Here is a 13,378-nt window from a genome sequence, read left to right on the forward strand (position 1 = left end):
GGACAGGCTGAGAGTCCATGGAGAAAGAAAGCCCATGGAGCCAGAGATGAAGGAAAGGTGGCCAGGGGGCTGCGTGGATGAGCTTCTTGAAGTACAACAGCAAAAGAAGAGGGAAAATGTGTTCTGCTGCTGGAAGAGGTAGGTGTGCTGGTAACGGGCCAAGACATGGGAGGTACTGAACACTGTCTTTGCTTTGGTCTTTACTGCTCACACTGCCCCTTGGGAATCCCAGGCCATGGGGGAAAGAGCCTGGAGAGTGGAAGGCTTCCCCATTTAGAAAGTTCTCTGGGGGAGGGAAGGCTGAGAGGGATCTGATCAGCACTGATAGCTGTGGGGCAGGAGATCGGGGCTGTGCTCAGCTCAGTGGTGTCCGGCGCCAGGACAAGTGGGGGGTATGATGGGGTGGTCCCAAAGATCCCTTCAGCCCCTGTGGATCTGGGATCATGGGCTCTGTGCCCCACAGAGGTGCCAATGCAGACACACTTTGAGCCACAATGTTTATTTGGATCATCTGGGTGTGAGAGGCAGTCACACGGCCCCGGGGGGAATGGAGGGGGGGGGAGCAGAGGGGAACACAGCCAGGTACACAGGAGCAGGGGCTGGTTCCTGCGGGGTTGGGGGGATTCCAGGGGGCATCAGGCGAGGGGGCTGAACAACGCGGGCCCTCAGAGATGGGCGCAGAGCTGCTCTCACTTCTGCAGCCGCTTGATGCGGGCCTCTACTTCAGCAAAGTTGTCCTCTACAACAGCCAGGTTCTCCTTCATTGTCTTCTGGACCTGCGGGGGTGGGAGTGATGGGGGCAGGGAGTGAACAGGGGGGGCAGAATAGGGACAACTCCTACCCCAACCCCCCCTCTGGGACCCACCTCTGCCAGCAGCACAGTGTTATCCTTCAGAGCAGCAGCCACCTCCTGCTGTGTGGTGTCCAGGTGCACCAGCACCTGCACAAATCGTGAGGCTGGGGAGGGGGGGGGGGGGGGGGGGGGAGGGGAAAAAAGCTCAGCATTAGGGACAGGCACAGCCCCTCCACCCCACATTTCTGCCCCAGGACCCCCGCAGCCCCTCACCCTGCTCATGTAGGTCCCGGAGCGTCAGCAGCCGCTGCACCACGTCGGGCAGACTGCTGGCCATGTGGTCCCAGCGCTGCATCATCTCGTAGACCTGATGGATCTGGGCCAGGGGAGGGACAACAGGAGGAGAGGGAGGGGTCAGCACTGTCTGCATGGAGCCTGCAGCCCCCCACACCATGGGGGTTTGCACTGGGGTTTGCACTGGGGGACCCTCTTCAAAGCTCTCACCTTGCTCTGCGTGTCGGCATCCTGCACGATCGCTTTGTGCTTGGCAATCTCATTCACCTTCCCCAGGACGCTCTGCGAGGGTGGCAGCAGATGGGACCCCAAACCACACAATGACCTCCCCCTCACTGCCGGCGCCAGCCCCGTGCCCCCCAGCCTCCTCCTGTTCTCCCCACCTGCAGCCGGGCCTCCACTTGGTCCAGCACAGCTGCGTCCAGGATGTTAACCTTGGCCTGCAGGATCTGCACGGTCTCCTGGGGATGGAGATTGTGAGGGGTGAGAGGGTGGGGGGGGGGGGGGAGGGGGGGAGTCAAGCGCTGCCCCACAGCCATGGGGTGAGGCGGTACTCCCCAGCACCACCCAGGTCAGCAGCATCCAGCAGTGCCCCCCAGGCCAGGGAATACCACTGGACAGCAGGACTCACCACGAGGCTGGTGCCCTTCAGCCCAACTAGCAGAGGATTCTGTGGGGAGGAAATGCACATCAGCTGGGCATGGGGGGGTGGGAGGAGGGTGGGGGTGGGAATAGGAACAGGGAAAGTGGGGGGCATAATGGGGGAGGGGGCAGGAGAGGAGCAAGAAGTCAGTGGGAGGGGGACAGGGCAAGAGGGGGACAGGAGAGGGGGCAGGAGGGGCAGGGAGGAGCCACCCCCATACCTGGCTGTCAGGCTCACAGCGCACCATGGCCTCCAGCTGCGCCAGGCGCTTCTCCAGCTCTGCGATCTGCAGGGAGATGGGCGGCCGTTGGGACCCCCAGCCTCAGAAAGGGGCAGCACAGCCCCTGGGGGTCAAACACCACGCTCACCTTGGCAGTCTGGGAGAACTGGTCCTGCTCTGGCCTCCAGAACAGTTCGAAGGTGAGCGCGTCAGTGGTGGGCGCAGGGGCTTTGGGGGGGCTCTTTGCTGGCGCTGCCTTCTTGCACTTGGCTACTTCCAGCTGCTGCTGCAGGCGCCTGTGGGGGGGAGGGGGGGGGCGGGGAGATGTGGGGCAGCAGAGCTCGGGGGCTTGGGGGGACCTCAGCACTGTCAACCCACACCCCCCCAGTCCCATTTCCAAAGCTGCTCCCTTTGATTGCATTGACGCCCCCTGGAAGCATTGGTGGGTTTTTATCTGAAATCTGTCCGTTATTTAAGCTCCACGCTGTGCTGTGCAGTTACTTTAATTTCAGAGGGTTATCGTATTGACCAACCAAGCAAGGAACACCAGGAAAACATCTCCTTCCTGCTGACACAGAGCATCTGGGAGAGCCACTCCTTGCACCTCCCTCAGGTGGAACAGCTATGATCACCTCTCAGTGCGTGGAGCACAGCCCACCCCCCCGATCAGTGGGGCTGGATGGGACTCGGGGGGCTGCAGTGTGGGGTGATGGAGGCAGAGGTGTCAACGCAGCCCTCCCACACCCGTGGGAACGCACAGAACAGCCCCAAAGGCACTGGGTTGGAGATGGACCCGCGTGGGGGAACGCACAGGGAGCGGATGGTGTGGCTGCAGCACTGAGCTGAGCGGGCACTCTGCAGGAGGAAGGGAACTCATTCATCACACAGCTGCGATTCGCTAATTGCAATAAGGAATACAAGCTTGCTGCTCCTCCTGATGGGGGCTCATTGGAGCTGCGTTTCTCACACCAAGAAGCCACGCAGGGCGCCCGGCTGCCTCCCCCCGCTGCCCCCCCAAACCCCACTCACTTCGCCAAGGCACCCTCAGGGTCCGCGAAGTCGATGGCGGCAGTGGGGCCCAACAGCTTCTGCAGATGGCACGAAACCAACTGCTGCTTCAGCCCCTCCAGCTGCCGGGCCAAAGCCATGGGCGTCAGCTCTTCCTCGGCCGCCGACTCCTTCACGGCGCTCTGTGTAAAGAGGGGGGGGGGGGGCAGGCAGCGTGTTATCCCCAGCTCCGTGTGCCACCCCCCAGGTCTATCTGTCACCCCCCAGGTCCGTGTGTCAACCCCCCCCGTCCCAGTCCCAGTCCCGGTGCTGTGACACCGCTCACCTGGATCTGCTCCACATCACGGATCAGCTCCTGCACCTCGTGCTGCAGCCGCTGGTACCGCTGCTGGGGGGTCTCCTTGGCACCCAACCCCTCTCCCAGCTGCAGGGAGAGACAGGAACAGGGGGGTCACAGAGCGGCTGAGGGGGGCACAGAGCAGCTCAGGGTCACAGTGAGGCTGCGGGGGGGGGTCACAGAAGGGCCCAGGGGGCCACAGAAGGGTTGGAGGGGTCACAGAACGGGGGCACAGAGGGGCTCAGGAGGTCCCCCCACCCCCCCATGCTCTGATCACATCCCCAAGTGCCACATCCCCACAGCTCCTGAACACCTCTAAAGACAGTGACCCCCCCACCCCAGAGGGGGTCTGTGCTGATGCATCACCACTCTTCCAGAGGATAAATTGTTCCTAACACCCAACCGGACCCCCCCAGCACAACACGAGGCTGTCACCCCCCATCCCATCACAGTGACCTGGAGCAGAGGCCAACCCCCCCTCACCACAACCTCCTTCCAGGAGCTGTGGGGAGCGACCCGAGCCCCCCCTGCTCCAGACCACCCCCTCCCCCCCCCCATCAGACCAGTGCTCCATCACAGCACTGCTGCCCCAGGTGCGCTTTCTGCTGCGGGGGTCCGACCCCAAGCACAGCGCTGAGCACAGCAGATGAAAGCTCCCACTGCTCCCACAGCCACTGGGACGCCCTCCACCTTCTGGGCCCACAGCCGACCCTCAGAGCACCCATCTGTCCATCTGTCTTTCCATCCGCCCATTCATCTATCTGTCCATCCATCCACTTGTCCATCCATCTGTCCATCTGTCCACCCATCCATCTGTCCATCCATCCACTTGTCCATCCGTCTGTCCATCTGTCCATCCATCCGTTCATTTGTCCATCCATCCGTTCATGGGTCTGTCTGTCTGTCCCCCCATCCGTTCATCCATCTATCCACTCGTCCGTCTGTCCATTTTTCCATTCATCCACCTGTCCATTTGTACATCCGTCCATTCATCCACCTGTCCATCCATTCGTCCATTTGTCCATCCATCCGCCCATTCTTCTGCCCATGAATCCTTCCACGGGTCTGTCCGTCCATCTGTCCATTCTGTGCCTACATTGAGGAGCTGTCCCGACTCCACCCCCGATTCCATCCCTACATCAGGATCTGTCCCAGCTCCGTCTCTACATTGAGGAGCTGTCCAAATTCCATCTCTATGTCAGGAGCTCTCCCGACTGCATCCCTACCCAGGCTGCTGTCCCCACATCCCGATCCCACCTCCCACCATCTCCCACTCCCCACGTTTTCACCCAAAGTGCCCAGAGAACACAGGGAAGTGGAACTGGAATGGGAAGAGGAAACCGGGCTGGGAAGCAGAAATAGGTCCAAGGAAGTGGAAACCGGTCCAAGAAACAGTAAAGAGTTCAGGGAAGTGAATCTGGTTTGGAAAACAGAAACCAGTCTGGAAAATGGGAACTGGTCCAGGAAATAGAAACCAGTCCATGAAAAATGGAAATTGGTCTGGGGAAGCAGGAACCAGTCCGGAAAGCAGGAGCTGGTCCTGGGAAGGAGAAACCAGTCTGGGGAAGTGGAAACTGATCCAGGAAGCAGGAAACAGTCCGGGGGAAGCAGAAGCCAGTCGGGGAAGCAGGAACTGACCCAGGGCAATAGGGCTGTACCAGACAGTGCTGTCCTGCAGCCCCACCAACCCAATCCATCCTCTTTCCACCCACAATGTGGTCTCCCTCCAACAGCTCCCATACCGCAGCTCCCCTCTGCCCTACCTCCCTGCAGAAGGGCTCAGGGACAGCAGCAGTCCCACCCCAATGCATCCAACACCGTGATCCCACTGCACCACCAGCAACTGCTGCCTGGGGCAGAGCATCGCCATGGGGACACAGGAGGACCTCACTGGGGAGGACCTCTCACTGGGGGGGGGGGGGAGGGGGGGATCTCTCACTGGGGCAGGAGCAGGGGGGATCTCTCACTGGGTAACTCCCATGCTGTGCACTCACAATTTCATACTCCCCAGACTCATAGCCAGTGGTTCTGCTCTTGCTGATGCGGTCGGAGAAATCTGGAAGAGCGGAGTGCGACGTCACCTGAGCCCCCCGCCCCCCACACCCCCCCGCCCCAGGGCCGCCACTCACCCACGCCATCGGTGCCCAGGCGTTTGTCCTTGAACTTCTCGAAGGCGGCGTTGGGGTTGATGATGAGGTGCTCCACGCTGGTGCTGGTGAGCTCCTCCTGCAAGCAGAGCGCCGCGTGAAGGACGTGGGGCAGGGAGGGCTCCCCTGTGTCAGGAGAGCCGGGCGCAGGACAGGCAGCACCGGGGCAAAGTGCAGCACTGGGGCAGAGCGCAGCCCCGTGCCCGCCGGCTGCCCCCCAAGTGAGAGCTGCACGGCGCTGTGTGCGGCGGTCGGACGCAGTGATGGCTCTGCGCGGGCAGTGAGGGCACAGTGTGACCCCCAACCCAGCATGGGGACATCGGGCCTGGCCAGCAGGGCACCCCCGGCGGTGGGAGCAAGGCACGCTCAGCCTTCACCCCGAGCAGCCCCACAGCCTGCACTGCTGAGCCCCCACGTGTTCTGGGGGGTGGAGCATCCCCAGCTCCACAGCGGAGCTTCAGGGACTTCACTCCTTCCAGGACCGCAGCGTGGGGCACGTGCAGGCAGCCATGGGGGGCTCTCCTCTCCCCACAGGAGCCCCCCGGTCCTGCTCCCCCCTCAGCCCCACGCTCACAGTGTAGAGGGACGGAGGTGGGGAGAGCTGTGGGGCGGGGGGGGCAGCGGTGGGCGCCCGCGAGCGGAGCAGAGCGTGAGGGGCAGGCGGGCTCTTACCAGCTCCTTGCGTTCCCCAGGGGTGAGAAAGGCAGAGCAAAGTTAGGAGGAGAGGAGAGGAGAGAGAAAAAACGCTGTTAGAAGGTCCATCCCCGTGGGGCAGCCCCACATCCCTGCGCCAGGGAGGGGGGGGCCACCAGCGGGGGGCGGGGGCACGGCAGCACCCCTGGGTACAGCAGCACCACCCCACAGATCCCTGCAGCCACGTGGGGATGATGCGGAGAGCCCCAAAACCATCCCCCCATCCCCATCAAATGCAGGGCTGTGACCCACGGCCGGAGCAGGGGGGTGGGGAGGACATGGGGGGCACTGCACAGCAACCGCATGCAAAGGGAACAGCGAAGGGCATGCAATGAGAAGCGGCAGCAGCAGGGCTTACTTGTGCAAACTAGCGTCCAGGCGGGGGGGAGCGGGGGGGGGAAAACTGCGGTCAGTTCCGTGCAGAGCCGGGAACAGTGGGGGGGGGGGGGGGGGCAGAGGGGGCGGCCCCACGGAGGGCAGAGAGCCGGGGGGGCTCATCCCACAGCCCCACGCCTGCCGACGGAGAGGAGCGCGTGGTTTGGGGGCGGGGTTCACCGTACCCCACTGAGGGTTATGTACCCCTCTGTGTCCCACCGCCCACACTGACCCCCACCCAGCGCAGCGCCGGGCAGACAGCGGCGCAACCATCAGCACCACTGCCAGCACAGAGCCACGGCACGGGCAGCACAGTGCAGCACGGCTGACACGGGGGGCCGGCCATGGGGCTGGTTGGGGGGCCGGCCATGGGGCTGGTTGGGGGGGCCCCCCCGTCCCCGTCCACGCGGCCCAGGGACGCCTCACCGCCTCGAACTCGGCCTGGTCATCCTCGGGGAGGTCGCTGGTCTCGTACACGTCGGGCTCATTCCGGGCCTGGGGCACGGGCGGCTCTGGCACCTGTCCTCCATGGCCCCTGACCCCACACCGCCCACGGCCCCATTTCTCCCCACACCCCCTCAGTTCCCCCCCCAGCAATTCCCCGCCCCACAGCTGCCATACCCCACAGCTGCACCCCAACCCCACAGCCCCTGCACCCCACAATCAGGCTCCACAGCCCCAACATCCCACAGTCCCCACACCCCATAGTTGGGTCCCCAACCCCCCCCACACATGGGTCACACAGCTCCTACACACCACAACACCCGCACTCCACATCCAGCACCCACAGCCCCCCCCAGACCCCACAGTTGGGCCTCACAGCCCCCACACCCCACATCCAGGCCCCAACCCCAGAGCTCCCCCGCCCCACAGCCCATCCTCAACACCACAGCCCCAAAATCCCACAGCTGGGCCCCGCACCCCACAGCCAAATCCCAACCCCACAGCCCCCCCACCCCACGGCCTGGCCTCAACCCCATTGGGGGATGGGGCTCTGGGCCCCACTCCCAGAGCCCCCACACCTCCCACCCCCCACAGTTGAGTCCCACACCCCACCCTTCCCATATCCTCACACCCCACAATTGGACCCCGCACCTCACAACTTGGCTTCAACCCCACAGCCCCACTCAAACCCCATACTCCACAGTTGAGCCCCACACCCCCTAGCACCCCACCCCACAGCCTCCACGCACCCCACAACTGGGCCTGATATCCCACAGACCCCACAGTCGGGCCCCAACCCCACAGTCCCCCCATACCCCACAGTTGGGTCCCTCACCCCACAACCAGCCCCAGCCTCAAAGCCCCCCCATATCCCACAGCCCCCATACCCCAGAGCAGGGCCTCACAGCCCCCCCACACCCCACAGCAGGGCCTCACAGCCCCCCCATACACCCACAGCCCTCCCCACACCCCAAAGCCACACCCCACACCCTACAGTTGGGTCCCTCACCCCACAACCAGCCCCAGCCTCAAAGCCCCCCCACACCCCATAGCCCCCACACCCCACAGCAGGGCCTCACAGCCCCCCCATACCCCACAGCCCCCACACCCCACAGCAGGGCCTCACAGCCCCCCCACACCCCACAGGCCCCCCCACACCCCACAGCAGGGCCTCACAGCCCCCCCATACACCCACAGCCCCCCCCACACCCCACAGCCGCACCCCACACCCCACAACCAGCCCCAGCCTCAAAGCCCCCCCATATCCCACAGCCCCCACACCCCACAGCAGGGCCTCACAGCCCCCCCATACCCCATAGCCCCCACACCCCACAGCAGGGCCTCACAGCCCCCCCATACCCCACAGTCCCCACAGCAGGGCCTCACAGCCCCCCCATACACCCACAGCCGCGCCCCACACCCTACAGTTGGGCCCCAACCCCGCAGCCCCCACATACTCCCCCAGTCCCCACACCCCACCGGCCGGCCCCACACCCCTCCCAGCTCCCCCCCACGGCCCCCAGCCCGCACTCACGATGCCGGGCAGGTCCGCGTATTTGGGGTCGGCCATGGCTGCGGCGGGGGCCGTCAGGGCCGGGCGGGGGGCGGGGCCGGGCGGGGCCGAGATCGCGAAGGTTGGGGCAGATCTCGCGAGAGTTGGGCCGCGAGCGGAGATGGGAAATGGAGTCCGCGAGGGGAGGGGGCGCGCGGGGAAGGGGTACTCTGGGGGGGGGGGGGGGGGGGGCATGGGGAGGGGATGGGGGGGGACGGCGGCACACCGGGGGCACATTAGGGGGAACGGGGGGACGCGGGAGGGCATGGGAGTATGGGGTGGGTGCTCACGAGTGGGGAGCAGTGGGATATGGGGGCTACAGGGGGCGCCATGGGGGGGGTGCACTGGTGGGGAGCATAGGAACACGGAGGGGGCACACGGGGTGGATATGGGGCACGGGGGGGGTGTGGGGGGGAAGGCAGGTGGGGCAGGAGGACGTGAGGGGTCCTCACGGGGGGGCCATGGGGGGCACAGCGGTGGGCGATACGGGCGTGGGGGGGCACGGGGGGGTGGGAAACGTGGGGAGACGCACGGGTGGGGAACGGGGGCATATGGGGGGACGTGGGGGAGATGCAAGACAGGAATGGGGGGTGCACGGAGGGGGGTTACGCTGCTGAGAGCCGGGGGGGGTCGCATGGGAGGGACGCGGGTGGGGGGGGGGAACGAGGGAGTGCCCGGTGGTCGTTCGTCCCCGTCGGACCCCCAAGGACGCGGGGTGGGGAGAAGGATGTGGCGGGGGGCCGTGACTCAGAGCCGCTGAGGGGGTGGGGGGAGGGGGGGAGTCTGGCCCGGCTCCGAGACCCCCGGAAAGGCCTCTGGGAAGCGCCCCCCCCCCCCCGCATTACAATGAGAACTCAGACGTCGTCGTGTCCGTCTCCCGTCCCCCCCCCCCCATGAATCAGCATTCTGGGGGCACTCCTCATCCCCCCGCCCCCCCCCCCACCCCCACCTCTGTCCACCTTAAGGGCAGCTCCTCCTTAACGGGGGGGGGAGAGGGGAGGGCGTGACGCGGGGGGGGGGGGGGGCCGCCTCTCTGCCCCCCCCTCCCCCCCCCTTTTTCCCACCCCCCCACCTCCGGTGCCGGCGCTGCAGTGGCGACAGCGACGCGGTGACAGAAGCGGCTGCAGCGCTGCGGAGCATCCCGGGCCGCGCCGCCACCTTCAGCATCCCGCATCCCCGAACCGCATCCCCGAACCGCATCCCCGAACCGCATCCCCGCATTGACGCCGCCCCGCAGCCCCGGCTGCCATCCTTCAGCCTTTGGGTACCGCCCGCTGAAGAACTCCGCATCCCCGGGCAGCATCTCTGGGGCCGCCCCGCATCCTCGGAGCTGCGTTCTTCACCCCCGGGTACCCGAGTGCCATCCCGCATCCCGGGATACCGCCCAGCGCCCGGGCAGCACCCGCATCCCTGAGGATCCCGCATCCCGGGTACCGCCCCGCACCCCGGAGCAGAACCCCGGCAGGACCCCGCATCGTCGGGGATCGCTCCGCACCCCGCATCTCTGACCGGGATCCCACGGGATCCCGCACCCTCAGGTGCACCCCCTCCTCCCCTCCGGTCCCTCTGGGTACCGCCCGCACCCTCGTGGGGCCACCCGCACCTTTCCGTCTCTCCCGCACCCCCCCCCCGCCCCCCGGCATGGCGGAGCCCGGCGCCGAGTGCAGCATTAAGGTGCTGTGCCGCTTTCGGCCCCTGAACCAGGCGGAGATCCTGCGGGGGGATCGCTTCCTGCCCGTCTTCCAGGGCGATGACAGCGTGGTGGTGGGGGTGAGTCGGGGAGGGGCGGGATGGGATCGGGGCCCCCCCGCTCCCGCCTTCGTCTTTAGATCTGGTGGTATTTTGGGGAGCGGGGGCTCTGCGGCGGAGGGGGGAGAGATGGAGAAGTGGGGGGGGGGGGGGAGATGAGGGGCAGTATTGATGTTGGGGGGTCATTCTGCGGGAGGGGGGGGGGGGGGGGGGGCAGGTAATGGCGGCGTGGGGGTTGGTCAGGGTGTGGCCGCTGGAGATGGTGCCCAAAACATCCCCCTCTCCCCCCCCCCCCCCCCCCCCACTCACTGCTTTGCTCCCATTTCTCCCAGTCTGTCCCAGTGACTGAGGGGGGGGGGGGGGGGGGGGGGGGGGGGGGGCGTTGTTTACAATGAGCCCTCAGCTCCGAGAAGGGCTGCCTCGCTCCCCCCCACTCCCCCCGCACCATCAGCCCCAAAGGGGTGTCCCGGGGGGAGGGGCGTTTGCCGCAGATCTGCCCCCCCCCCTCCCCTCCCCTCCCCACCAGCTGCGGCCCTTTGTTAGTGCCGGGGCCCCCCCTAGGGGTAAACCGGGCTGGGGGGGTCAGGGGTGGAGGCCAACCACCCCCCCCCACACACACACACACACAACAGCCCCCCCGATATGTGGGGCTCAATGCGTGGAGGGGGCTCTCCTGCATAGGGGGTCCTCTGAGCGAGGGGGTGTGCTCAGAACGGGGGGGTCACTGAATAGGGGTGCTCCCCTGACTTGGGGGTGTCTTCTGAAAGGGGGGGGGGGTCTCCTGTGTGGGGTTCTCCTGAATGGAGGGATCTGATGAATGAGGGGGGTTCCCATGAATGGGGGGGGGGGGGTCTCAGTGGTCCCATCCGGTTCCTTTGGGGTTCGTAAAGCAGAAATCCTGCGGGGGAGGGGGGGCCACGGCGCGCTGCTGTGCGGTGCCGCTGTGCCGGCGCATTGCGGGGTGCTGCGGGGCCGGGAGAACTCGGGGACGGCGGGGGGGCTGCGGCCGAGACCCCTCCCCCGCTGTACCCCCGTGTCCCCGAATCCCCGGGGGGGGTCCCGGCGGTCCCGGGGCGGCTGCGGACCTTCAGCACCACGGAGATGGACAGCTCCCGGCGGGCGGGGAATGGGAGGGTGGATATGGGGGGGTGGATATGGGGGTTGTAGGGGAGATGGGGCTTATAGGGGAGATGGGGCTTATAGGGGAGATGGGGTGGGGGACGGGGGGGGGCATGAGGGTACGGAAGGGGATATGAAGGGTTATAGGGGAGTGGGGGGTGAGATACGGTAGTGATAGGGTATATGGAGTTGGGGTATGGGGGTATGGGGAATATGGGGGGTGAGGGATGTGGGGGATATGGAGGGCATGGGGGTATGGAGGTCATGGAGGTATGAGTTGGGAGAGAGTATGGACGACATGAGGGATATGGGGGGGTGGATATGGGGGGCATGGGGTGGATGAGGATATGGGGGTTAATGAGGGATGTGGAGCATGGGATATATGGAGGTCATAGAGAATATAGGGGGGTGGGGGATGTGGGGATATGGGGGCCGTAGGGAGTAGACGGTGGATGGGGGTATGGGGCGTATGGGGGCTATAGGGGATATGGGGGGGGTGGGGAGATATGGGGGATATGGGGAGAATGGAGAGTTATAGGGCATATGAGAGGTTGGGGGATATGGGGATCTGGGGGTTCTAGGAGGTGCGAGGTGGATGGGGGGTATAGGGGATATGGAGGGGTATGGGGGATGTGGGAGGCATAGGGGAGTGTGAGACAATATGAGGGATCTGTGGGTTATAGGGTGTATGGGCTGGATGGGGGATGGGGGGATATAAGGGATATGGGAGCATAGGGGGGACAGGGGGAGGATGGGGAATGTGAGGAGATATAGGGGTACAGGGGGGATGGGGAATGTGGGGTGTGTGGGGGATATGGGGCATATAGGGGATATGGGGTGGATGGGAGTGGGTAAGGGATATGGGGGGCATGGGGGATATGGGGTGGATGGGAGGGTATGGGAGGGCTGGAGGTGTCTTTGTGGGTCTGTGGGGCAGTTTAGGGGGGACAGAAGGATCTGTGTGGTACGTAGGGGAGCTGGGGGGTATGGGAGTCTGTGGGGGTTTAGGGGGTGTGGGGTCTGTTGGAGTCTGGAGGGGATCTGGGGGGATCTATAGGGTCTATGGGGCAGCTATACTATGGGGGGTGTGCGGAGGGCGATGAGGGGGCGAGGGGGGTTGTGTAGGGTCGGAGGGGCTCTGGGGACTGAGGGAGTGTGTGGGACCCTATGGGATCTGTAGGGGGTGTGGGGCAGCAATAGGGACGTACGGAGTGTGAGGAGGGGCTGTGGGGGCTATGGGGTGTGTGTGGGCAGAGGGGTCCCTGCCCTCTACACCCGTTGGAAACCCCCACAGAGCCCCTCATAAGCTTCCCTATGCTCCCACAGACCCCACATCCCCCACAGCCCCCCCATAAACCTCCATGGGCCCCATAGACCCCAAACACATCTCCACTGCCCCCATATACCCCTTTACACTTCTCCATAGGCCCCCATCCTCTCCCCAAAGACCCCATAGACCTCATACACTTCCTCTTGGACCGCCACATACCCCCATACTCTCCCCCACAGACCCCATATACCCCCATTCTCTTCCCCCACAAACCCCCGGCCCCATCTTCCACCCCCATACCTCCCCATGGATCCCCTGAGCCCCCATACCACCCCACAAACCCTCCCACCCCACACACTCTCAGACAGACCCCTTATAGACCCCAGACCGCATATACTCCCCGTAACCCCCAGATTTCCCATACACCCCATATCCCCTATACATCTCATACCCCCACATCTCCCACATCCTCTGTACACCCCATAATCCTCATATAACCCCCATACACCCCATAGCCCCCCACGTCCCCCATTTTTCCCATACACCCTGTAATCCTACTTTCATCCCCATATCCCCCATACTGCCCCATATCCCCTGCAAACCTTATATACCCTCTATCTCCCTACTCAGCCCTATATCCCTCCAAACTGCCCACATGCCCCATATCCTCTATTTGCCCTATATCCCTCCCTATGCCCATAACCCCCCCCATCCCCTATATACCCCACATCCCT

General features: G+C 64.9%; 2 protein-coding genes across 7 annotated transcripts in view; one reads left to right on the top strand and one right to left on the bottom strand.

Annotated features, from left to right (window-relative positions):
- Nucleotides 1–483: 483 nt before the first annotated feature.
- Nucleotides 484–8,560, bottom strand: DCTN2 (dynactin subunit 2). 6 transcript variants are annotated; one of them, XM_025145276.3, is made up of 16 exons: nucleotides 8,489–8,560; nucleotides 6,937–7,005; nucleotides 6,494–6,502; nucleotides 6,115–6,120; nucleotides 5,425–5,521; nucleotides 5,290–5,351; nucleotides 3,284–3,382; nucleotides 2,980–3,140; nucleotides 2,099–2,246; nucleotides 1,951–2,016; nucleotides 1,719–1,757; nucleotides 1,471–1,548; nucleotides 1,298–1,369; nucleotides 1,067–1,169; nucleotides 866–957; nucleotides 484–776 (listed from the first exon to the last, which is right to left on the bottom strand). In XM_025145276.3, the coding sequence occupies exons 1-16, from the start codon at nucleotides 8,522–8,524 to the stop codon at nucleotides 690–692; spliced, it is 1,224 nt and encodes a 407-aa protein (XP_025001044.1). In that variant the 5' UTR covers nucleotides 8,525–8,560; the 3' UTR covers nucleotides 484–689. The 6 variants fall into 6 exon arrangements, with proteins under 6 accessions (XP_025001044.1, NP_001334874.1, XP_040510672.1 ...); NM_001347945.2 differs by lacking the exon at nucleotides 6,494–6,502; XM_040654738.2 differs by lacking the exon at nucleotides 1,951–2,016.
- Nucleotides 8,561–9,582: 1,022 nt separating this feature from the next.
- Nucleotides 9,583–13,378, top strand: part of LOC107050879 (kinesin heavy chain) — a 34,720-nt gene continuing 30,924 nt past the window's right edge. Inside the window, 1 exon segment of the mRNA XM_040654963.2 lies at nucleotides 9,583–10,276. Within this exon segment, the coding sequence (XP_040510897.1) occupies nucleotides 10,148–10,276 (129 nt within the window). The 5' untranslated portion in view covers nucleotides 9,583–10,147.

Source organism: Gallus gallus, chromosome 34 (assembly GCF_016699485.2).
Source record: "Gallus gallus isolate bGalGal1 chromosome 34, bGalGal1.mat.broiler.GRCg7b, whole genome shotgun sequence".
In the NCBI taxonomy this organism is placed as follows: domain Eukaryota; kingdom Metazoa; phylum Chordata; class Aves; order Galliformes; family Phasianidae; genus Gallus; species Gallus gallus.